This window comes from Chrysochloris asiatica, unplaced genomic scaffold, assembly GCF_000296735.1.
Source record: "Chrysochloris asiatica unplaced genomic scaffold, ChrAsi1.0 scaffold00013, whole genome shotgun sequence".
Classification (NCBI taxonomy): domain Eukaryota; kingdom Metazoa; phylum Chordata; class Mammalia; order Afrosoricida; family Chrysochloridae; genus Chrysochloris; species Chrysochloris asiatica.
Genome location: NW_006408531.1, coordinates 13,993,513 through 14,017,582, shown reverse-complemented (window position 1 = coordinate 14,017,582; position 24,070 = coordinate 13,993,513). Strand labels below are relative to the sequence as shown.

The following is a 24,070-nucleotide window of genomic DNA, read 5'->3' as shown; positions in this document are numbered from 1 at the left end:
GAGGGTGTAAATCTTTACGGGAGTAGAAAGCCTCATCTTTCTCCTGCGGAACGGCTGGTAGTTTCGAACCGCTGACCTTAAGGTTCACAGCCCGATTTGTAACCACATCAGCCAGGATTTCTTTGGTTGAAAATGAAAGAAATACTGACCCAAACTGCCTTAAGGAAAATCATAGTTTATATTAAAGCTCACTTACAAATTAGTTGAAAAGTCCAGAATTAGATCTGGCTCTATAGGCATGACTAAATCCAGGGTTCAAAGAATGTTCTTGCCTTCTTTTTGTTCTATCTTCTGTTGTGTTGGCTTCAGTTTCAAGTACCACTAGATAGCAAGATAACAGTAATTGCAGTCTTTACATCTTTCCTGTCTGTGCAGTATGGCAGAATGAGAGGTTCCTTCTCAGAAATCCAGCAAAGTTTTATTTGCTCTCATTGGCTCTGATGTTGGTCCCTGTGGATGTTCCCGAGCCAGAGCTGGGAGTGAGGGATGTAAAGTGCCGTTTAACTTAGACCTGACTTAATTGCAGTTAGGGATGGAGATTGGGAGAGAGTGCTACCTGAACTACATACACTGAGAATGGAAGAGTGGATCCTGACTAGGTGGATGTAGGTGAAAGGATTCTGTCGTTGTGTGCTGTCAAGTGGATTCCAACCCAGAGTGACCTGTGGGCCAGAGTGGATCTGCCCCGTAGGGTTTCCTACGCTGAAATCTTCAGGGGAGCAGACCACCAAGTCTTTTCTTTGTGGAGTGACTGTTGGGTTTCAACTGCCAACCTTTCTACTAGCCCTGAGCATTGAACTCCCAGAATGGACTCTTGTTGGTGTATGTTAAGTGATATTGAATCAACTCTGGACTCATAGCGATCTTGGATAGGGTTTCTGAGGCTAAATCTTTGCGTGAGCAGAAAGCCTCCTCTTTCTCCCATGGAGCAGCTGATGGGCTGGAACCACCAACTTTATGGTTCGTGGTCCAGTGCTTGTCCTGCAGAGCCAATAGTCAGTAAAGTGGCTGCACATCCAAGATGCCAGCAAATACCAGGGGGACTTGATAAAAAAAAGCACTGAGGCACTGGATCCATAAGATGCAAAATATGTTCTTCAAAACAAACACAGCCTCAAATAGCAATGAAGTTGTGAGCTAAGTCCGACCACGTTCCTTAGACTCCTGTCAACCTGGGTTGAGACCTGGTTGGCCAGCAGGATGGCAAAACCTGGGGACTCCTGGGCCCAGAGACAGGGACATGGTCACAGAGGACTAGAGTGGAGGGTGAAGCGTGCAGCTGCTATGAAGTGAGGGGATATGTACAAGAACACCCATACTTGCAGATAGTAACCACTTGACTTGGTTTCAATGGCAGCTGCTATGAAGTGAGGGGGAATGCACAAGAACACCCATACTTGCAGATAGTACCCACTTGACCTGGCTTCAATGGCTGGATGATCAGAACTCGACTAGAAGAAAAAGAAGAGAGGGAAAAAAGAGTAATTTGTTGCAGTTTGATGAACCTGACCTATACTTATGGATATAGTAGCTCAAAAGAGGGAACTAATCTTTACAGCAAGGATCATTTCCTTCCCCTTAGTACACAGGGTTAACAGGAATGGTCAGCTTAGACATTGGCTACCCAAAATGAGGTGGCTACAAAGGCAAGAAGTGACAGGTTTACAAGCGCTCAAAAGGGAGCCTAGATCCAGAGGGTGTGGGAAAGGTAGAATCTCTACTGAGTGGTATCCAGTCTGTCTGGATGGGCTGATGAAAGGAGATGGGGATAGGACTCTTGTGGTACAGTAGTGAATATCAACTGCTACAGGACTGATTGTGAGGGTAGGAAATGTAAAGGTAGATGTTTTGTAGCAAAAGGAGGGGAGCGATTGACTTTGCAGTCCAGGAGCAGAGGTCCCTGGGACCATCAAGGGAGAAGAGCGTAGTGCAGGACCCTACCCAGAGAAACAGTGATGCCAGGGATGGAGGCAGAGATGATGACTGTGGAGAGATGGAGTGGTTGGAGACAATGGACTCAGGGAGGGAGAGGGTCTGTGTGCTGATGGCCGGTGGGCAGGCTTGCGGGGTGTGTACCCTTTGGTTGTTTGATGGTGCATGGAGGAAACTGTAATCATTGCAATGAAATGAAATGCGATAGGATGAATATAAAGCTAATGTTCTCCCATGTAAACTACCACTTAATTCACAATAAAGACTTAAAAAAGAGGAAAAACACAACCTCTAAAAACTTTTCTTGTATTTGGATGCAGCAGAGCCATTTTTGGCTAGCTTTGATAATTTGGGAAACTCATTAGAAGGTAGGCTTGTCAAACACTTGCCATTTGTCAGGCATATTCTCTTCTCTAAATATTAGTCTACTTAGTAAGTTGGAAAGGAGCTCTGGTAGCGTAGTGGTTACGACTTGGGCTGCGAACCTTAAGGTTAGCAGTTCGAAACTACCAGCTGCTCCGTGGGAGAAAGATGAGGCTTTCTACTCCCGTAAAGATTTACACCCTCGGAAACCCTGTACAGGGTCGCTATGGGTCGGAACCAACTCGATGGCACTTAACAACAACAAGTAAGTTGGAATGTTTTTCACTCCGCAAAAATATCGGAAGGGATTGTGGTATAGTAAAAAAGTACAGGTAAACTCTGAAACTTTCATTGTGCCTATGCCATTTCAAATGAGACGAAATTTACTACCCAAGCTATGTATAACGCATTAATAGGCAAATGAACTTCTTAGCGGGTTTTCCTTGCTTGAATTATTTTCATACGTTTCCTGGAGGGAATGTGTAGCTCTTTTTATATAGCCTTACCTAGTCAAACACTTAGCCTCATATGGATGTGAAAGCTGGACAGTGAATAAAGAGGATCGTAGAAGAATTGATGCCTTTGAGTTGTGGTGTTGGAGGAGAATACTGAGGGTGCCATGGACTGCCAAAAGAACCAATAGATCTGTTTTGGAAGAAGTGCAGCCAGAGTGCTCCTTGGAGGCCAGGATGGCTAAGCTTCGTCTCTCCTACTTTGGACATATTGTCCGGAGGAAACAATCGTTGGAGAAGGATGTCATGCTGGGTAGGGTGGAGGGTCAGAGAAAAAGAGGAAGACCTCCAACGAGATGGATCGGCCAGGTGGCATCATTGATGGACTCAGGGGTGGCAGCGGTGGTGAGGTTGGCCCAGGATCGAACATTGTTTCGTTCTGCTGTGCATGGAGTCGCTATGAGTCGGTTCCGACTCGATGGCACCTGACAACAACAACAAGTCAAACACTGAAATGCTTTTCATTATTATATGAGTGTCTTGGTTATCTAGTGCTGCTGTACTCTAAGTAGGTGACTTTAACAAACAAAATGTACTTTTTCAGTTATTGTTGCTGCTGGTAAGTGTCTTTGAGTAGGTGTCAACTCACAGTGACCCTGCACAGGGTTTCCAAAGAATGGCTGGTGGGCTTGAACCGCCGACCTTTTGGTTAGCAGTCCAGTGCTTATCTCACTGTGCCACACCAGGACTCCTCTCACAGTTTAGTCACCTAGGTGTCTGGATTTTGAGGTCGGCTGTAAGGGAAGACCTCTGTCTGTCAGTTCTGTAGGGAGGCCCTTGTCTCTCAGCTTCTGCTTCCTGGCTTGTTTAATCTAAATCTTTAGATCTCAAAAGACACTGATTCAAGATACATTTTACACTAATCCAGACTCTTCAATTTAACAAAGACAACCCATTACCAAATAAGGCATAGAGGTTAGGACTTACTACACATATTTTGGGATACATAATTCAATCCATAACAGTAAGAAGTGGGAGTAAATATATTAGAATTATTAAAACATGTTTCTGTTGAGTTGATTCCAACTCACGGGGACCCACATTAGGTTAATTTTAGTTGTTGAGGGGACATTGTCAGCAAGTCAGTGGGATGTTTACTGAACGTCTGCAATGTGCTAGAGATACAGTGAGAACAAAAACAAATAGGATTCCTGTCCTCATGGGGCTTACAGCCCAGTGAGCAAGAGAGGCACTAAGAGAGAGAAACCTTCCTGGCAGTAGATCATCACAAGGAGGTAACGTAGTACGTTGATACTGGAGCTGCACTGCCTAGTGTTTTTGCCGCTCACTCATGTGACTCTGTCTCTTCGTTCTTCACTCTGAAATAGCAAAACCAAACCAAACCCACTGCCATCAAGTCAGTTCTGGCTCATAGCAACCCTACCTAGGATGGGCTTGAGCTGACCTTTGAGGTTTCTGAGACTGTAAATCTTAATAGGAGCAAATACCTTTCTTTCACCCTCGGAGTGGCTGGTGGGTTTAAACTGCAGTTGGCAGTTTAATGTGTAGCACACAGGGCCATCAGGACTCCTAGTTCTAAGAAGGGGTGATAATGCCCATGCCATGGAGTTTGGAGAGAATTCAGTGAGTTAGTGTAGGCAAAAGACTTAGGAAACTACTCGGCCAGAATAAGGGCTATAAATGTAACATCTTATTGGAAACATGTGTACCCAAAAGTCTGCAGGAATTTGTAAATGCATTCCTAAACTTGTCAGGGTTGGCTGGTCAGAGAACCTTCCCAGAGGATGTAGTAGCGTTTACGTTATACCTTATGAATAAATGAGGAGAGGAAAAATGGGGGACAAAGGTATGGGATATGAGAGCAAACAGAGAATGGCCTTTGCAACACTTATGTGCCCTGTAAGAAATAACAGGCAGTACCTATTGGACAACTAAGTCTTGAGTTTTAAGGAACTTGCTCCAAGTAGACTGCAGTGAATGGTGTGCAGTCACCTGCTTGTTCAGTGATTCTAAATCTGTCTAACCATCAGAACCACTGGGGAGCTTAAAAAACACCAGTACAATTCTGGGCTCCATTCTAGTTCGATTGAGTCAGAACTCTGGAAGTATTTTTTTATATATATATTTTTTGGTAGATATCACTCCAGCTGTATGTATTGATCAGTGCAATTTGGGAAGTGCTGTACTAGTCCACTGTATACCTGTTTGAACGGCTAGATCAGTAGATTATATCTGTTGATGTAATCGGAACGACATGTTTGCTTTCATAGAAATACATTAATTTCTTTTAGAATAAAATCCATGGAATGATTGCAGTGCTGAATTCAAATAGGTAATGTTTTCTTTAGTTTAATAACGTCTTAATTTTTTTTCCACAGGTTTTTTTCAGTGAGTTAAATGTGGGCCTTCAACAGCCCTCTTGTTTTGTCCTCTCTCATATAGACAAGAGCTTGATATAAAACGTATTGTAATCTTTGCATAAAATTACCTTTATTGCCAAGTTTACGGTTTTGACACCTAAAATTATAAAATACACCTCTTCTTTTCTTTTGGATGATCTCCGTTTATAACAGTAGTTAAGTCTCTAGTAGCTGATGATTTTGTGCATTAACGATGTATGTTCAGTAGGAAGGATTGTCAAGGTGTGAGGCGAGTAGCACTGGCTGTGATGGTTAAGGTTGTGTATCAGCTGGGCTGGGCCAAGTTTCTCAGGCCATGTTGGGCAATTATGTTATACGTAATGTGGTGGTGGTAGTATGCTGTGGAGTCAGTTCTGACTCTTAGCCACCCTGTATGGGGTTTCTGAGGCTGTAAATCTTTACGGGAGCAGAAAGCCGCCACTTTTTCCTGCAGAACGGCTGGTACATTCAAACTGCCGACCTTGAGGTTAGCAGCTCAAATCGTAACCACTATGTAGTCTTCCTTGATAATGTGATCTGATGTGGACTTCTTCCATTTTTGCATAATGCCAATTTTTGCATCACGACCTGGTCTTTGGAACCTAACCATTATTTTGTTTTTAATGATAAAGGATTATGAGGGTGTTTCAAAAAGTTTATGAAAAAATGGGATTAAAAGATAATGGAATTTTCCTGAATGTTTTGAAGCACCCTCATGTTGTAGGCATTCAAAATAGGTTTGTATTCTCAAACCCTGTGGCATATATAAGCTACTGACACATTTAAGTTTATAATTCAAATACTTAAAACAACTTATATCCTAAGATAATGTATGACAACACATAATTTAGTCACCTTGAAGGTTATACGATGAGGCTTCAAACATTTTTGGAGAAAATGGAACGAAAAGATTATGGAGTTTTTCCGCAAACTTTTGAAGCCCCCTTTGTGTAGTATTTGAAAATTGAGAACCAAATTTGTGATCCTTAGCTAAGCAAAGACATACCAGCAAAGGAGATGGTTTTAGAGATCTAGCTCTAACTCTAGCTTCTGTAGCAGAGTTCTATAAGGACACTGCATTTTATCTAGTTCTTGACAGTTCGACTGGGACAGAATTCGTATTTCTAAAGGATCTGAGTAGAAAGGAGTATTTGCACTGTTTACATAAAGCGAATTAATATGAAGTGAGCTTTCTTTTGAACCATGAAAACTGAGTTACTGCTGTTACAGACTCCATGTAATTGCATAAATCAGCCATGCCTGAATGTTTGGGGTTAAAATAAACCTCATTCTACTATAGGGAAAAGTCATATTACATCTGATAGGCATCTGGCATTGAAATTGAATTAAATGATTTGGTCGCAGTGTGCTTCCTTTTGCTACTTAATTGACTTTATAGTTTTAGACTCTAGATTTACACTTGTTCCTTTATTCAGGCTTCTCTTGTTTCAATTTGAGGTTAGCCACAAGTAACAGCCACCACTTCCTATTCCATATTGTGCATTTCTGCAGCCAGTAAGAGAAGCTGGTAATTCAGGTGGGTCTATGGCTTCACCACAGGACCCTGACTTTTCGACCCCAGCAGTCCCAGTCATCTCTTACATTTGTAGCTAGTTTCACAATGTTCTTACTCTCATTATCGAACTCACTGATTTGCAGTCAGTTTTTAAAGGAGCAGTAAAGGAGCTCTGGTAGCGTAGTGGTTACGAATCGGGCTGCGAACCTTAAGGTCAGCGGTTCGAAACTACCAGCCGCTCCGCGGGAGAAAGATGAGGCTTTCTACTCCCATAAAGATTTACACCCTCGGAAACCCTGTACAGGGTCGCTATGGGTCGGACCCGACTCGATGGCACTCAACAACAACAACAACAATGGTGCTTTTAAATTAAAAGAGAACTCTCCCCGTCCCTAACCCCCTACCCAACAAGATCTGCCTACGGCCCTGCGTGGGGTTTCTGAGGCTGTAATCTTTACAGGGGCTGAAAGCCTCATCTTTCTCGATTTCTTGTTTAGAAATGAAGACTCATCACAGTGGTAGCACATATTTTTTTCAAGGTCACACAAGATCCTGAGTGCTGTCAAGCTAGAGACATATTCTTTTCATATAGCTGGACTTGGTTTCTTCCAGGATAGCTAGATTGTTACTTACTTTTTGTTTGTATTTTACTTTTGATGTAAATGTTTGTTTCCTAGTATTGTTTACTCATAGTTTAGAAAAAGGGAAGGCAAACAATGTGCCAGGCATTTAGTGAAGAGTGACCTTGCAACAAAGCAATGGAAGATACTTTGGTAATAATACAAAGTATAATCCGTAAAATGTTTTTCAACTTTTTTTTTTTTCCATGGAGGAAAATATACCTCTGGCTGCCTGTTAAGATGCAGTGTAAATAAAGACTCCATTTTGACATGGTAGACTTTATCCATTTTAACAGAAAATTACTCTCATGATTCTTATAGATTATGATGGTGGTGGTGGTGGTGGTGTGCCTTGGAGTTGATTCTGACTCATAGAGACCCTGCATAGGGTTTCTGAGGCTGTATATCTCATCTTTCTTCCGTGGAACAGCTAGTTGTTTCGAACTGCTGATTTGGAGGTTAGCAGCCCAGTTTGTAACCACTACGCTACCAGAGCTGCTGGTTGTTGTCGTTGTTTTTAGGTGCCATCGAGTCGGTACTGACTCATAGCGACCCTGTGCACAGCAGAACGAAACATTGCCTGGTCCTGGGTCAACCTCACTACTGTTGCCACACTTGAGTCCATCGATGCTGTCACTTGGCCAATCCATCTCGTTGGGGGTCTTCCTCTTTTTCTCTGACCCTCCACCTTACCGAACATAATGTCCTTCTCTAGCGACTGGACCCTTCTGACAATATGTTCAAAATATGAGAGATGAAGTTTGGCCATCCTGGCCTCCAAAAACACTCTGGCTACATTTCTTCCAAAATGGATCTATTGGTTCTTGCAGGCCATGGCACTTTCAATATTCTCCTCCAGCACTACAACTCAGAAGCATCCATTTTTCTATGGTCTTCCTTATACACTCTCCAGCTTTCGCATGCATATGAGGTTACTGAAAATACCATGGCTTGGGTCAGGCGCAACTTGGTCCTCAAACTGACATCTTTGCTCTTCAACACTTTAAAAAGGTCTTGTGCAGCAGATTTGCCTAATGCAATACATCGTTTGAGTTCTTGACTGCTGCTTCCATGAGTGTTGATAGTTGATCCAAGAAGAATGAAGTCCTTGAAAACTTCAGTCTTTTTTCCATTGATAAGAATGTTGTTTATTGGTCCCATGGTAAGGATTTTTGTTTTCTTTACATTGAGATGTAATCCATACCGAAGGCTGTGCTCTTTGATCTTCATCAGTAAATGTTTTAAGTCCTCTTCACTTTGAGAAATCAAGGTTGTATCATCTGCATATCGCAGGTTGTTAAGGAGTTTTCCTCCAATTCTGATGCTACGTTTTTCTTCATATAACCCAGCTTCTCATATTACTTGCTCAGCGTACAGGTTGAGTAAGTATGGTGAAACAATACAACCTTCTCGCACACCTTTTTAATTTTAAACCACTCAATGTTCCCATGTTCTGTTCAAACAACTGCCTCTTGGTCCAGGTACAGATTCCTCATGAGCACAATTAAGTGTTCCGGAATACTCAAACTTCGCAATGTTGTCCATAGCTTGTCATGATCCACACAATCAAAAGCCTTTGCGTAGTCAGTAAAGCACAGGTAAACATCTTTCTGATATTCTGTGCTTTCAACCAAGATCCATTGGACATCAGGAATGATATCCCTCATTCCACGGCCTCTTCTGAATCCGGCTTGAACCTCTGGAAGTTCTCTGTTAATGTATGATTGTAGCCGTTTTTGTATTACATTTAGCAAAACTTTACTCGCATGGGATATCAAAAAGATTGTCCGATGATTTCCAGATTCTGCTGGGTCACCTCTCTTTGGAATGGGCACAAATATGGATCTCTTCCAATCATTCGGCCAGATAGTTGTCTTCCAAATATCTTGGCAGAGATGAGTGAGTGCTTCCTGTGCCGCCTCACTTTCTTGAAAGATTTCAATTTTTATTCCATCAATTCCTGGTATCTTGTTCTTTGCCAATTCCTTCAATGTACCTTGGACTTCCACCCTGATTATCATTGGCTCTTGTTCATGAGGTACCTCTTGAAATGGTTGAACATTAACCATTTCCTTTTGGTACAGTGACTCTGTGTATTCCTTACTTGTTCTCTTGATGTATTCTGCATCATTCAATAATTTGCCCAGAGAATCTTTCAATAACGAAAGTTGAGGCTTGAATTTTTCCTTCAGTTCCCCCAGCTTGAGAAATGCTGAGCATGTTCTTCCTTTTTGGTTTTCTGACTCCAGATCTTTGCACATTTTGTTGCAATATTTGGCTTTATCTTCTTGAGCTGATCTTTGAAATTTTCTGTTCAGCCCTTGGACCTCCTCATTTCTTCCATTTGCTTTAGCTTCTCTACGCTGGAGAGCAAGTTTCAGTGTCTCTTCTGACAAACATTTTGACCTTTTCCTCCTTTCTTGTCTTTTTAATGACTTTTTGCTTTCTTCAGCTGCTGGTTGTTGTTGTTGTTACGTGCCGTTGAGTTGGTTTTGACTCATAGCGACCCTGTGTAGGGTTTCCAGGAGCGACTGGTGAGTTTGAACTACTGGCTTTGTAGTTCAAATGGCCTTTGCAGTCTGGCGCATTAACTTGCAGCGCCACAGGTGCTTGCCTAACTTATCAACATGGTTAGGTTCCAAAGACCAGGTGATGATGTGAAAATGGAAGACCACATCAGATCATAAACTGGGGGATGACTGCATCATTCATTACATTGCTGCTAACTGAAATCCTTCCCTAACTGCCGAGCCACTGAGAAATATGACCCAGCCTAGTGGACACATAACCTAGTCATCACAGCCAGTTTTATTCTTGCCTTGCTCCTCACTGGTTGTTACTGCCATACAAACATCGTTAATGCACAAATGGTCAGTCCAATTTTTTTTTTTTTAACTGTTTTGTAAATATGAAATGTCCAATAACGAGACATCTGATCAATGAAGAGAGACTGTAGTACAGTTGCGAATTTTCAGGGTCTTTTCCTGTCTTGGAGACAAATACACTGGGTATGTGCTCATTTACCATTGTGCTTGTCTCAATGTGAGCTTCAAATTTTGCTGCTTTGAATAGATGTTAAGCATTATCACAGTACATTACTTTTTGTAGTTCGTCACTTTTGGTAGTCTTTATACATTATTATAATTTTAAATATAGATAGTGGTATCCTGGCAACGAAAGTGCTGCTGTATTTTTACTTTACTAATCATCATGGGCACATTTCTGTCGCTGAGCATCCAAAGTGGTGTGTGGAAAATGATGAAGTCTTCCCTTTTTCTTTTCTTACCAGGTGATCAGACTCTGAGAATATGGGATATGAAAGCAGCCGGAGTCAGAATTGTGATTCCAGCCCATCAGACAGAGATTTTGAGTTGTGACTGGTGTAAGTACAGTGAGGTAGGTAGTATGAGGTTCGAGCCACAGCTGCCAAGTTTTTCCTCAGATTAAAATATTTTAGATTTCTTTTTTACCTTTGTTTATGTGGACTTTGGTGGTGCACATCGATAATTAATTACTTTTCAGCACCTTTCAATTCTAATTGTGATTGACCTGTATAGCATTAATTGTATTTAAGTGCTCACAAAGCATACAGAATAAGAAACAGAAATGTTCTCAGTTCAGCAGCGCAGCCTTACTTGTTTGTGTCAGGAACCTGCTTCACTGTTTATGTCATTTTTTCCTTTCTGTTTGGCTCTTAACCCTGCCAGTTTGTATCAGCTTTTGCTTTCATTTATTTTTCCACTTTGCTAGTCAGGCTTCTGAACGATTTGCAGCTTGATTTCTAATTTGACAGTTCATTGGGTTTTTTAATTTTTCTGTTTCATCTGTCCTTATAAGTCTAATAAAGCTTATGCTTCTGTAACAGCAGTGTCCATGTGTCACCTTTTTGCAAAGCTTCGGTTAACCACATGCGCAGACAAGTTAGAACTAAGAATGAATTAAAAAGTGTTGAAAGATTACTTATGTACCTGAAGGGGTCTGTTGACAGAAACAAAGGTAAAATTTGCACTGCTTTGTTTTTCCCCCCAGTTTAAAATTAATTAATGAAAAAGTTTAGAGAGTATTATGTTGGTTTGTTGTTGTGCCGTTGAGTCAGTTCTGACTCACAGTGACTGTGTAGAGGTTTTCTGAGGCATGACTGGTAGATTAAAACTGCAGACCTTGTAGTTAGCAGTCCAGTGCTTATCGTACAGCACCACACCAGGACTCCATTATATTGGTTGTTGTTGTTAAGTGCCGTGGAATTGGTTCCAACTTATAGTGACCCCTTATAAGGTTTCCAGAGAGTGGCTGGCAGGTTTGAACTGATGACCTTATGGTTCTCAGTCCAGTGCTGACCCCCATAGCACCATACCAGGACTCCATTACTTTGATAGAGTTCTTTAAATAAAAAGAAATAAAATAGATTTTATTTCTAAAAGAAAACATAGTACCTATTCAACAGTAATATTTTATCTAAATTAAAATTTTAGTGCTGATGAATACAGTTCATATCCTTCTCATCATAAATGACTTTTCCATATAGGAAAATTAAATTATAGACTCTATGTTTTACTTTTGGGAATTCTAAAACAGATGCTGATGTATACACTGGAAAGTGGTTTAACAATTCTTTTTCAATCATTAAAGTTTTTTATATGAGCTTATATTTAAGCCCAGCACACTCAGACAATGAGTCGCTGCTCTGGGTGCGTGTAGACCCATCCCGTGGAGCTCTGGGTACATGTAGGATCCTAGGTAGCAGGCTTTGTAAAACCTGATTTGTAAAATCTGCTAGATAGAACTTACCACTATTTGTATAGATTCTCAGATATGATTAGATATTAAGTCTTGGCCCATGAGAGTTAGAAACTGATTGATTTAGATTTAGAAAAACATACAAAAATTTAATTTATACCCTTTGCTTTTTCAAATATTCCTAAATTAATTGTCCTCTTTCCTTTTAATGTTTGATAAAACCTCAGAGCATGTTGAAACCGTAAGAAAAGTGAGCTTATTAGTCAGCTATATAATTTTTAACCCCTATGTACTAAGTACTACTAAAGGTGAGTTGGAAAATCATCTGCACTATTTGGGACTACTGCCTCTCGCTGTTGTATGGTCGTATTTGTTATGTACAAAAAGCATCTGGAGTTCTTTTTTCACTCAAGTCATTCATTTTTGTTTTTTAATGTCTAATTTGATTCCTTTCAATCCTTGGTTCACAATTTCTAAAGATCAACTCCTGGGTACTTATTAAGCAACTACTAGAGAAATAAATACGGTTTTTAGTAGGAAAATCTCAGTACTGCCTCATGGTAAGGTGTTACATCTGTCTAAAATGTTTTCAGAATTTGCTGGTGACGGGGGCAGTTGACTGTAGTTTGAGAGGCTGGGACTTGAGAAATGTGCGACAGCCAGTGTTTGAACTTCTTGGTCATACCTATGCTGTCAGAAGGGTGAAAGTAAGTCTTCTCTTCTCTTCGCTCTTTATACATTTAAGACAGTTTTAAATACAGAGGTGTATATAAAAGACACTTTTAGTGTTTATGAGTTGGGGACTGATGATTGTTTTATGCATGTTTTTGTTAACCCATTAATGATGATACATATTGAAAGCTAAAATTGGGTAAAGTAGTTGTTTAATTACTGACAGAATTGGAATAGTGTAGACAGACAGCTCATGATTACGGTTTAATAAAAATGATTCTCTTATTTGGTCATCCCTGGCCTATTCCTCTCTTAATGTTATTTTTTAACTGTAGTAATTTACTTTTAGTATTATATGCTTCATAATTTTCCATTCCCAGGGAAAGCATTACTTTACTGGTATAGAGAGATGATTCATTCCTTTGTTTTCCTTGACATAATGGACTGTTTTTGGCTGCTCCTAAGAAACTTTCCTGGTTATAAGGAGTCTTTGGTTACTTTCTGTTTAGACAGGATCCTCTAAGTCACTGTGGAAAATGCCTTAGTAAGTGACACCTCTCAGTTTCATTTTTGTTCCTTATTCCTAGAAGTAAGTTACTGATCTTTTTTATAAAATTGTATTTTATGCCTTTTTATAAATTTCAATTAAATTAATATTTAAAATATTACAGAGTACAACACAACATATAAGATACAGTGCCCTTTTTTTTTTTTCTTTCTTTTGATGGCAGTCTTGTTGTTAAGTACTGTGTAGTTTGTTCCAACTCATAGTGACCCTGTATAGGGTTTCCGAGCAGCAACTGGTGAGTATGAACCGTCAACCTTGTGGTCCAGTGCTTATCCTACAGCGACACACCAGGAGGTCTTAGGTGTTGGCAGTTCAAACCCACCAGCTGCTCCTCGGAAACCCTTTACAGGGTCATTATAAGTCTGAATTGACTGGACGGTGCATTGTATAGCAGACTTTTAAAGTGTTGGTAAGGAAAACACTGAATTATAATTGCAAATGGCAGCCTGTTATAGTGTGTTTATTACTTACTTAAAAGACATTTGTTGTTGTTATTATGTACCGTGGAGTCGGTTCCGACTCAGCGACCCTACACAGGGTTTCTGAGGCTGTAAATCTTTACTGGAGCAGACCGCCTCATCTTTCTCCCACGGAACTGCTGGTAGTTTCGAACTGCTGACCTTGTGGCTCGCAGCCAGATTCGTAACCACTATGCTACCAGAGCTCCTTACTTGTCTTTAAATTTATGTCTTTTATTTTTGATTTTTTAATTTACTATGAAATACAAATATATAAATATAATTTAAAATATTATTTCACATCTGAATGTTTCTTTTGATACTTGTAATTATAGCAATCATTTTAACATATATGAAATTGGTAAATTTATAATTATTGATTTTGTACTATCACATATCTAAATTCCTTATATCTCTAGGAGTCTTTTTGGATTGTCAGTGTGAAATTATATTTAACTTTCCCAGTTTTAGAGTGTACCAAGTTTTAGAGAACATTTATTGTAAATAAGCTCTAAAAAGCTTAAAGGGTGGCTTTCTCTGGAGATTGTCAAAATAAATGTTTTTCACATTGATGGATACTTAATGAGCTGAAATGATTTTTGCCTCAAGTTAAAGATGATAAAGTTTGGGAAAGCAAAAGTTGATTTACTGTAACTTAGTGAGAGTAACCATATGAAGTGGCATTTTTTAATTACAGATAACCTCAAAACTTTTTCTCTGTTTTTGCAGTTTTCCCCTTTTCATGCTTCTGTGCTGGCCTCCTGCTCCTATGATTTTACTGTAAGGTACGTTGCATTGTGAAACACCAGTGGCATTTTCATCTTTAAACTTTTATGAAAGATAATGTGCTTATCTTACTAATATAAAAATAATGTGAGCCCGGCACATGTAAATATTTGCCACTAAGATTAATGTTCTATTTTTCCTGTTTTCATGATCCAGTCACTCGTATGAGTAAATTCTTTTACTATTTAAATGTTAGCCAGACTGCTCTGTTTAAAAACCTTGCTCCTGGCTTTTAAAAAAAGCCACTTTGCTTTTATAATAGTAACATTTTCCCACTCTATAAATGCCATTATTGTTGTTAAGGTTCTGACACATAGTGACCCTGAATAGGGTTTTTGAGGAGGGGCTGGTGAGTTTGAGCCGCCACCTTGTAGTTCAAACCAAACTTGTAGTCCAGTGCATTATCCTGCAGCGCCACACCATTACTAGGGTGGTGGTGGTGGCTTTGTGCCGGGGAGTTGGTTCTGACTCACAGCAACGCTGTACAGGGTTTCCGAGGCTGTAAATCTTTACTGGAGCAGAAAGCCTCATCTTTCTCCCGCGGAACATCTGGTAGTTTTCAACTGCTGACCTTGTGGTTCGTAGCCCGATTTGTAACCACTACGCTACAAGAGCTCCTTCACACCATTAGTGGTGGTGGTCATGTGCCACGGTATTTTCAATATAGCTGCATATGCATGTGAAAGATGGACAGTGAATAAGACAGCAGAATTGATGCATTTGAGTTATGGTGCTGGAGAAAAGTATTAAAAAGGTTGCTAGAAGAAGAACCAAATGTAAGAAGTACAGCCAGAATGCTTCTTAGAAGCCAAGATGAGGACACTTTTTTATAATAGTCATATAATATGTCTCTCATATTTCAGACATATTATTAAGAGAGACTTGTCCCTGGAGAAGGACTTCATGCTAGGTAAAGTGTAGGTTTCAGTAATAAAGAGGAAAGATCCCCAGGAGATGGATTGGTACAGTGGCAGGAACAATGGGTTCAAGTTTCACAATGGCGGTGAGGATGGTGTAAAACTGGCTAGCTTTCCTTCTGTTGTGCATAGGGTCACTAAGGGTTGGAACCAACTTCATAGCACTTAGCAACAACAGCAAAGTGGAGCAGACTTGATGGCACTTAACAACAACAATCTTGTTTGTTGTCCTCTTATTTTCAATGCCCTTATATGTTCATGTGAATCTAGTCTTCTTTTGACACCTTGTTATTTCTTGGCTAAGTATGGGAAGGAATACAAACCTGGCACACACCTTTCCTGATAAAACATTCAGTGTCCCCTTGTCTGTTTGAATGACTGCCTCTTGATCTAGGTACAGATTCCTCATGAGCACAATTTTGTCATTCTTCACAATTTTGTCCACAGCTTATCATGATCCACACAGTCGAAAGGTTTTGCATAGTCAATTTAGCTTCTCTGCTTCCACCCAAGATCCATCTGACATCAGAAATGATATCCATCATCCCACATTCTCATCTAACTCCAGCTAGGACCTCTGGTTGCTCCCTGTCAATGTACTGTTGCAGCCATTTTTAAATGATCTTAAGTAAGATCTTACTTGCATGTGATATTAATGATATTGTCTGATGATTTCTGCATTTTGTTGGATCACCTCTCTGGGAGGTGATCTCTTCGAATTTGTTTGCCAATTTTCTTGGCATAAATGATTGAGTGCCTCCAGTACTGCATTAGTTTGTTGAAAGATTTCAATTTGTATTCCCTCAGTTCCACAGAGCCTTGTTCTTTGCCAGTATCTTCAGTGCACATTGGACTTTCTCCTTACGTACCCTTGGCTCTTGTTCATATGAGCATCAACCATATCTTTTTGGTACAGTGACTCTGTGTATTCCTTCCATCTTCTTTTAATGCTTTCTGCATCATTCAGTAATTTTCCCAGAGAATCCTTCAGCATTATAAGATGAGGCTTGAATTTTTCTGTCAGTTATTTCAGCTTGAGAAATGCTGATTGTGTTCTTCCCTTTTAGTTTCTAACTTCAGGTCTTTGCACATTTCATTATAATGTTTGACTTTGTCTTCATGAGTTGCCCTTTGAAATTTTCTGTTCAGCTCTTTGCCTCCTTTTTCCCATTTACTTTAGCATCTTATGCTGGAGAGCAAGTTTCAAAGCCTCTTCTGACATCCATTTTGGTCTTTTCCTTCTTTCTTCTCTTAATGACTTTTTGCGTACTTCCTGTATTATGTTGTTGTTGTTTTTAAGTTTTTATTATGAGTTGAATGATAGTTTACATGGGAGAACATCAGTTTTACACTCATCCTATTGTATTTTGTTTCATTGCAATTACAATCCCCTCCATGCATCATCATTCAACAGTATTTGCTTCTATTCCCTATGTGTGTGTGGTTTTTTTTTTTATGTACACCAAAACACTCAGGAATATATAATCATTCAAACAACCAAAGGGCATATCCTGCAAGCCTGCTCACTGGCTGCCAGCACACAGCTCCTCTCCTTCTATGAGTCTAGAGTCCTCAGCCATTCCATCTCTCCAAATCATCATTTCTGCCTCCATCTCTGGCATTGCCACTTCTCTGAATAGGGTCACACACTCCACTCCCGATCTTCTCCCTTTATGGCCCCTGGGTCCTCTGCTCTTGGACTGCAAGGTCAACCACTCTCCTGTTTTTGCAACAAAACCCCTACCTTTACAGTTGTAACAGTTGCAATCAGTCATGATAACAATGACTCACTATTGAATCATGAGAGTCTTATCGCCATCTCCTTTCACCAGCCCCATCTAGACAAGATGAAAACCACTCAGTGGAGATTCTACCTTCCCCTGCACCCTCTGAAACTAAATTCCTTCTTGAAAACTTGTAAGCTAGTCACTTCGTACTTTTTATAGGCAACCCCCCCCCCCCCATTTTAGGTAGCCAATGTCTAAGTTGCCCGTCCCTATCAACCCTGTGTACAGAGGGGGTGGGAATAATCCTTGCTGTGAAGATTCCTTCCCTCTTGGTTGGTATTTTAAGCTACTACATCCATAAGTATAGGTTAAGTTCATCAAATTGTAGTGATTTACATTTGTTTCCTTTATCAAAAAAAAATTTTTTTTTTGAATTTTCCTCTAGTCAAGTTATGATCATCCAGCCATTGAAGCTGGGTCAAATAGCAGGTATGAGCATTCTTGTGCATCTCCCCTCACTTCATATCAGCTGGACACTTCACTCTTAGCTCTAGCCCTCTATGGCTATATCCTTGTCCCTGTATTATGTTCTTAATGTCATCCCTAACGCTTCTGGTTTTCGGTCTGCAGTGTCAATACATCAAATCTGTTCTTGAGATGATCTCTAAATTCAGGTGGGATATGTTCATTGACAGAGAACTTCCGGAGGTTCAAGCCGGATTCAGAAGAGGCCGTGGAACGAGGAATATCATTGCTGATGTCCAGTGGATCTTGGCTGAAAGCAGAGAATATCAGAAGGATGTTTACATGTGCTTTATTGACTACGCAAAGGCTTTGGATTGCGTGGATCATGACAAGCTATGGACAACATTGCGAAGTATGAATATTCCTGAATACTTAATTGTGCTCATGAGGAATCTGTACCTGGACCAAGAGGCAGTTGTTCGAACAGAACATGGGAGCACTGAATGGTTTAAAATTAAGAAAGGTGTGTGACAAGGTTGTGTTCTTTCACCATACTTATTCAACCTGTATGCTGAGCAAATAATATGAGAAGCTGGGGTTCTATGAAGAAAAACGTGGCATCAGGATTGGAGGAAGACTCATTAGCAACCTGTGATATGCAGATGATACAACCTTGCTTGCTGAAAGTGAAGAGGACTTAAGACATTTATTGATGAAGATTAAAGAGCACAGCCCTCAGTATGGATTACATCTTAATGTAAAGAAAACAAAAATCCTCACCACTGGACAAGTAAACAACATTCTTATCAATGGAGAAAAGATTGAAGTTATCAAGGACTTCATTCTTCTTGGATCAACTATCAACACTCATGGAAGTAGCAGTCAAGAAATCAAAAAACGTATCGCATTAGGCAAATTTGCTGCACAAGACCTTTTTAAAGTATTGAAGAGCATAGACGTCAGCTTGAGGACTAAGGTGCACCTGACCCAAGCCATAGTATTTTTAATAACCTCACATGCATGCGAAAGCTGGACATTGAATAAGGAAGACTATAGAAGAATTGATGCTTTGAGTTATGGTGTTGGAGGAGAATATTGAAAATACCATGGGCTGCCACAAGAACCAACAGATCACTGTTGAAAGAAGTGCAGCCAGAGTGTTCCTTGGAGGTCAGGATGGCCAAACTTCGTCTCTTATACTTCGAACATATTGTCAGGTGGGACCAGTCGCTGGAGAACAACATCACGTTTGGTAGGATGGAGGGTCAGAGAAAAAGAGGAAAACCTCCAGCGAGATGGATTGGCTTAAAGGTGGCAACAATAGTGAGGTTGGCCCGGGATCGGGCAGTGTTTGGTTCTGCTGTACATGAGGTTGCTATGAGTCGGTACCAATTCGATGGCAGCTAACAACAACATGTTCCAGGTCATATTTTGATTCTCATGGATTTGTTTTAATTTTTCTTCAGCTTCAGCCTGAATTGCGTACAGGTAATTGATGGTCTTTTCCACAGTCTACCCCTGCCCTTGTTTTGGCTGATGATATGGAGCTTTTCCACCATTTCTTTCCACATATGTATTCAATTTGATTTCTGTGTATTGGTGAAGTCCATGTGTATAATCATCTTGTATATTGTTTAAAAAAGGTGTTTGCAATGAACAAGTCATTGGTCTTACAAATTCTGCCATGTGATCTCCAGCATCATTTCTATCTTCAAGGCCATATTTTCCAACTACTGATTCTTTCATCCTTGGCATTCCAATCACCAGTAATTATTGATGCATCTTGATTACATTTTAATCAATTTCAGACTGAAGAAGTTGATTCAGTTCTTCAGTTTCATTATCACTGTCTTTAGTGGTTGGTGCATAATTTGAATAATAGTAACATGAACTGCTCTTCCTTATAGGTATATGGATATTATCCTTTCATAGACAACATTATGCTTCAAGATAGTTCCCAGACAGTTCTTTTGGTTGTAATGTCTTTCCTCTTCAGTTTGTCATTTCTGACATTGTAAGCCATGTGATTGTCAGATTCAAAATGGCCAGTACCAGTCCATTTCATCTCACTAATGTCTAGGATATCGATGATTGTGCATTCCATTTCATTTTCCACAACTTACAGTTTTCCTAGATTCATATTTTGTACATTTCCTATTCTAGTTATTAATGGATGTTTGCTGCTGTATCTCCTCATTTTGAGTTGTGCCCCATCAGCAAATGAAGATTCAAAAGGTTTACTGCATTGACATCATCACGGTCAACTCTGTTTTAAGGAGACAGCTCTTCTCCAGGCGTATTTTGTGTGCTTTCCAACCTGCGGGGCTCATCGTCCAGCACTGTATTTGACAATATTCTGATGCTCTTTATCATGTTTCAGTATTCAGTATTCTGGTGCTGTCTGATAGTGTTTCACAGCTATTGTAAGGTTTTCAGTGGCTAAACATTGAGATAGTAGAAAGACTCATTAATAACTTGCGCTGTGCTGATACAACCTTGCTTGTTGAAATCGAAGAGGACTTAAAATACTTAGTGAAGAAGATCAAAGACCATAGCTTCAGTGTGGGTTACTCCTCAATATAAAAAGTACAAAAATACTTAAACTGGACCAATAAATAACATGATAAATGGGCAATAGATGGAAGTTCTCCAAGACTTCATTTTGCTTAGATCTGCCATAACGATCATGGAAGCAGTAGTCGAGAAATCAAAACAACATATTGCATTAGGCACATTTGCTGCACAAGACCTTGTTAAAAAGTGTTCAACAGCAAAGATATAGTTTGAGGACTAAAGTGTACATGATTCAAGCCATGGTGTTTTCAGTAGCGTTGAATGTATGTGAAAGTTGGACAATGACTAAGAGAGATCATAGAAGAATTGGTGCATTTGAGTTATGGTGTTGGAGGAGAATATTAAAGGCAACCAAGGACTGCCAGAAGAACAAACAAATCTGTGTTGGAGGAAGTACAATCAGAGTGCTCCTTAGAAGCCAAGATGGCCAGACTTTGTCTCTTATACTTCGTACATATTATTAGGAGGGACCAATCCCTAGAAAAGGAAGAACATCATGCTTGGTAAAGTGGAAGGTCAGTGAAAAAGAAGGAGACCCCCTATGAGATGGATTGGCAAAGTAGTAGCAACAGTGGGCTCAAGTGTATCAGCAATTGTGAAGATGGTGCAGGCCCGGGCACTGTTTCATTTTGTTGTATATACAGGATGACTGTGTGTCTGACTGACTCCAAAGGACCTAACAACAGTCTTAATTTCTGATTTCACTTTATGTGGTGTCTTCTCTAGCCCTTTCCTGGGTTCAGTCAACTCTTTTTTTCATATTTTTGTGGTTATTCTACTTCTTTACTTTGCTTTTTAATTCCTTTTATATCTCTAAATGCTTGTTTGAAGATATTTAATTTTATTTAGAGTGTTATAGTACAGTTTTCTTCAATTTCATTAATTGCTGTCTTGAAGAAAAATTTTTTTATAAAGTGAAGTTTTAATTTCTTATATCCCTATGCTTTTGATAGTAATTGTTGGTTGTTAATAGTTGAAGACTGCGTATCTGTGGACAGAGTTGTTGGTTGTTTGACAACTCTCCTTCCTCTTTAGTACTTTCTTCGTACTAACTATGAACTTTCTAAGACCACAAACTTGTGTACTGTGTGTACTTTTTAGTCCTTACTCTTTACCTGTCAGCACTCTAATTATTTAGTATTTTTACACAGAGGGTGAATTTTTTTCTTCCTAGTAGTGGTTTAGGTCAGTTTTACACCTGCTTCTGACTTACGTCTTTGCTATACTAAGCAGCTTTTCCTATACTTGCCCTTGTCGGAAGAGGCTTGTAACAGGAACTTGGATTTCATTTTTACTTTTCTTCTTTGAAGTAATTTGAAGTTTGGATGTACTGAAGACATGAATTTTGTGTAGTTTTATTTATTTTTGCTGTTTTTTTTTTTGTTGTTGTTGTTGTTTTTTGAGGTTATGTGAAGAATTTTTGGATTTCCATGGCCTCATTGCCTTGGCTTCCCAGAATACCTTTCCTTTACTTCTTGAATCAATATTTTATGTGACAGAACTATCTGACTTTGCTTGTATAAAATATATTTACATAAGGATAAATTACACTTGTGCTTTAGAGAAAGGATATCCTCTGACTTGGTTTTCTTAACTGATACAGCAGCCAGACAGTCTGGGAAACATACTCACACTGAGGTGTCCAGGTTTCAATGAGAAGGAGACCATGAGCAGGCTTTTTATTTTTTAATGGTTTCTATGAAATCAAATTAGAATCCTGGTGGTGCGGTATATCGTTAGCACTTTGAATTGGGTCTTTTCTTGATGTTTGTGTCCTATCAATCAAGGCATATCTGAGACCCAGTGACTGATCATTGCATTAATATTTCTTCCCATACTTTCGTATTGGGATTGACATTATGATCTTAATCCGTTGACCACTCCCACCTCCATATATATGTTGTTCTCTATATACTCAAGTAACCCCAAACATCCCAGTTGGGAAATTTCCTTACTATTGTAGATACAGCTTTAGTGCTGGAATATTTATTAAGACCAGGCTTTTGGATGTGAACTGCACTACTCTAAAATTTTGTTTAGTTCCAGTCCATGCTCACAAATTATCATATACTTTGTCTACTTCTGTGTTCATTTTGATGCTTTTCGGGACTCTGAACAGAAGCAGAGACTGGGGGATGTTTAATACCCTGGGGAGTAAGGTGGCTTATGGTCATGGCCTGTAACATGCTACATGGTCAAAGGTGTAATAGAACCTTATATGATGGAAACGTCATCTGTCATATTTGTAGTGGCATTTGTAAGCACTTGGCAAAAGTGAGATTATAGTTAAGTAGTAGTAGATCTTTAACATACAGGCACATCTTGGAGATACTGCAGGTTTGGTTCTGGACCACTGCAATAAGGCAATTATCACATTGAGACACACGAATTTTTTTGTTTACCAGTGCATGTAAAAGTTATGATTACACTATATTATAGAGTCCTAGTATGGCACTGTAGAATAAGCACTGGACTAACTGCAGTGTCGGCAGATCAAACCTACCAGCCAATCTTGGAAACCATATAGGGTAACCATGAGTCGGAACCAACTCGACGGCACACAACAGTGACAACAATCTAGCCTAGTAAGTGTGCAATGACAGTGTGAAAACATTTGACATGTAAGAATTACCAAAAGGTGACATGAGGTGAGCACATGATGTTGGAAAAATGGCGCTAATAGACTTGCTGAATGTTAGAGTTACAAACCTTGCATTTGTTAAAAAATGCACTATGAAACACAGTAAAGCGAAGTACAATAAAGTGAGGTATGCTTGTGTACGATTTAAAAAGATACTTAAATAAACAATTGTTCCTGTGTAGTGTAGAGTCTAGGTTTCTTTATATGTAAAATGGAATTCATAGTATCTGTCCTCATAGGTTCACAAGGTGATTTATAAGATTTACATGGGAAGACATAATTGACAATGCTGTGTCTGTTCCCAGCCTTTATTTACTTCTATAGCAAAGTCACCTCCACAACCCTAGGGCCATCACTTTCTATAAAAGACCCTTTCTCCTTAAAAAATACTTATGTATAATAGTAATTGCAGGACTCAATTAATCTGAATTTCTATGCCATACCTGGAAACTTATCTAATCTGTACCCATCCAATTACTTCCCTCCTGTTTATAACTAAGCCTTGGGTATGTATGCCCATGATTTCCATACACTCCTGTTTCCTTCAGAACTTTCTTCCATAAAATCATTTCTTCTTCTACTTGTATTAACCATCTCCAACTCTCTATTGATTGTCTTCCCAGCCCTCAACTCCTTCTTTTTGCCTTTGTTTTCCTTTAACAATGATCTTTATTTCCCCTTTACTTCTTAGCCAAGTTTTTCATGTTGCCTAAGCTTCTCTTCGGAGTCCTGGTGTGGTACTATAGGATAAGCACTGGACTGCTAACCTCAAGCTTGGCAGGTCAAACTCACCATTTGCTCCTTGGAAATCCTAATACAGGGTTGCTATGAGTCGAAACTGACTTCTGAAGGGCACTTAACAGCAAAGCTTCTATTCACCAGGGCCACTTTATAGCCTTTAGTACCCCAGAGTATTCTTATTTTGCAAGTCTTACCCGATGTCTCCTAAGTCTTTTAAAATGCATCCATAGAATTGATTGTTTAAGCAGAGTTAGTTATATTGAAAAGATTTTTATAATTTTGCTTTTGAGGTGATTTGGTGACTTACGATGGGTGAAGATTTCTTGGCAATCATCATAATTTGGAGTTTCTATGAAGTAAAACATTAAACCTATAACTTGCATTCATTTTGAATGAAATTTCTTTGGATACCAATTTTATCAATTAATAATGTTAATGTATACATGTTGTTGTTGTTGTTATGTGCCATCGAGTCGGTTCC

The 24,070-nt window shown here is 39.5% G+C and overlaps 1 protein-coding gene across 1 annotated transcript in view; it reads left to right on the top strand.

Moving 5' to 3' along the window:
- The window catches only part of PEX7 (peroxisomal biogenesis factor 7), a 139,221-nt gene that overhangs the window by 46,971 nt on the left and 68,180 nt on the right, over positions 1 to 24,070 (top strand). The window contains exons 6-8 of the mRNA XM_006834630.1: positions 10,593 to 10,699; positions 12,634 to 12,747; positions 14,468 to 14,523. Of these exons, the coding sequence (XP_006834693.1) occupies positions 10,593 to 10,699; positions 12,634 to 12,747; positions 14,468 to 14,523 (277 nt within the window). The remainder of the gene's footprint in view (positions 1 to 10,592; positions 10,700 to 12,633; positions 12,748 to 14,467; positions 14,524 to 24,070) is intronic.